Raw genomic sequence first — 698 nt, forward strand, 5'->3', positions numbered from 1 at the left:
TAACCCAAAAAAACATGGGATCAGTTCTGACGAAGGGAAGTGAACTGAACTGATGATTAGTGCAATATAAAAAGACTCAAGGTATTTACTTACTGGAAGAAACTGTCTTGTTTGGCATTTTGGCCTCTGCTGAAAAATAAAAAGACCAAAAATGGGGAACATTTTAACCCACATTCTGATCTGTTTCGATTTAAAAGAAACAAAAACAAAACAAAAACAACTGCACTTACCTACGATAAGCTCAGTGTTTACTCTCATGACCGGGCCGTCTTGTCTGGGGACACTGCACGTGTAGTTGCCTGCATCTGTTTTCTTCAGCGGGAAGATTCTCAGTGAAAGGTTTCCTTTTCTCATTTCATCTTTATCGACATACGTCCTGTTTTTGAAGTCCGCGTGCTGATGATCGGGATCGTGCCCGTTATGTCTGTAAACGTACACGAATTTTGCACCGAGTTTCCAATCCACTGTTCGATCTGTCACATCAGAGGGGGGCTCCACGTGGCACGGCAGGATCACGGCCTGTCCAACTGTTCCTCTGATTGGCTGATGTGAGCTCCTCATTGCAAAGTTTTCTATGGGGGAAAACAGACTTTTCATGAAGTGACCGTAAATATAATAAAAGTCAATAAAAGTCAATATTTTTTGGCGGATGCTATTTGCACCCCAGTGTGTCCCCGGCCAACAATGCTACTTGCACC

The 698-nt window shown here is 43.0% G+C and overlaps 1 protein-coding gene across 1 annotated transcript; it reads right to left on the reverse strand.

Annotated features, from left to right (window-relative positions):
• Positions 1-230: 230 nt before the first annotated feature.
• Positions 231-561, reverse strand: LOC111657242 (myelin-oligodendrocyte glycoprotein-like; the record flags this gene model as incomplete). Its single annotated transcript, XM_023409333.2, has 1 exon — positions 231-561. A coding segment is annotated over exon 1 (331 nt), but the record flags the coding sequence as incomplete, so codon positions are not given.
• Positions 562-698: the final 137 nt, after the last annotated feature.

Source organism: Seriola lalandi, unplaced genomic scaffold, assembly GCF_002814215.2.
Source record: "Seriola lalandi dorsalis isolate HSWRI2012SDOR001 ecotype SW California unplaced genomic scaffold, Sedor1 jcf7180002054389, whole genome shotgun sequence".
NCBI classification, from domain to species: domain Eukaryota; kingdom Metazoa; phylum Chordata; class Actinopteri; order Carangiformes; family Carangidae; genus Seriola; species Seriola lalandi.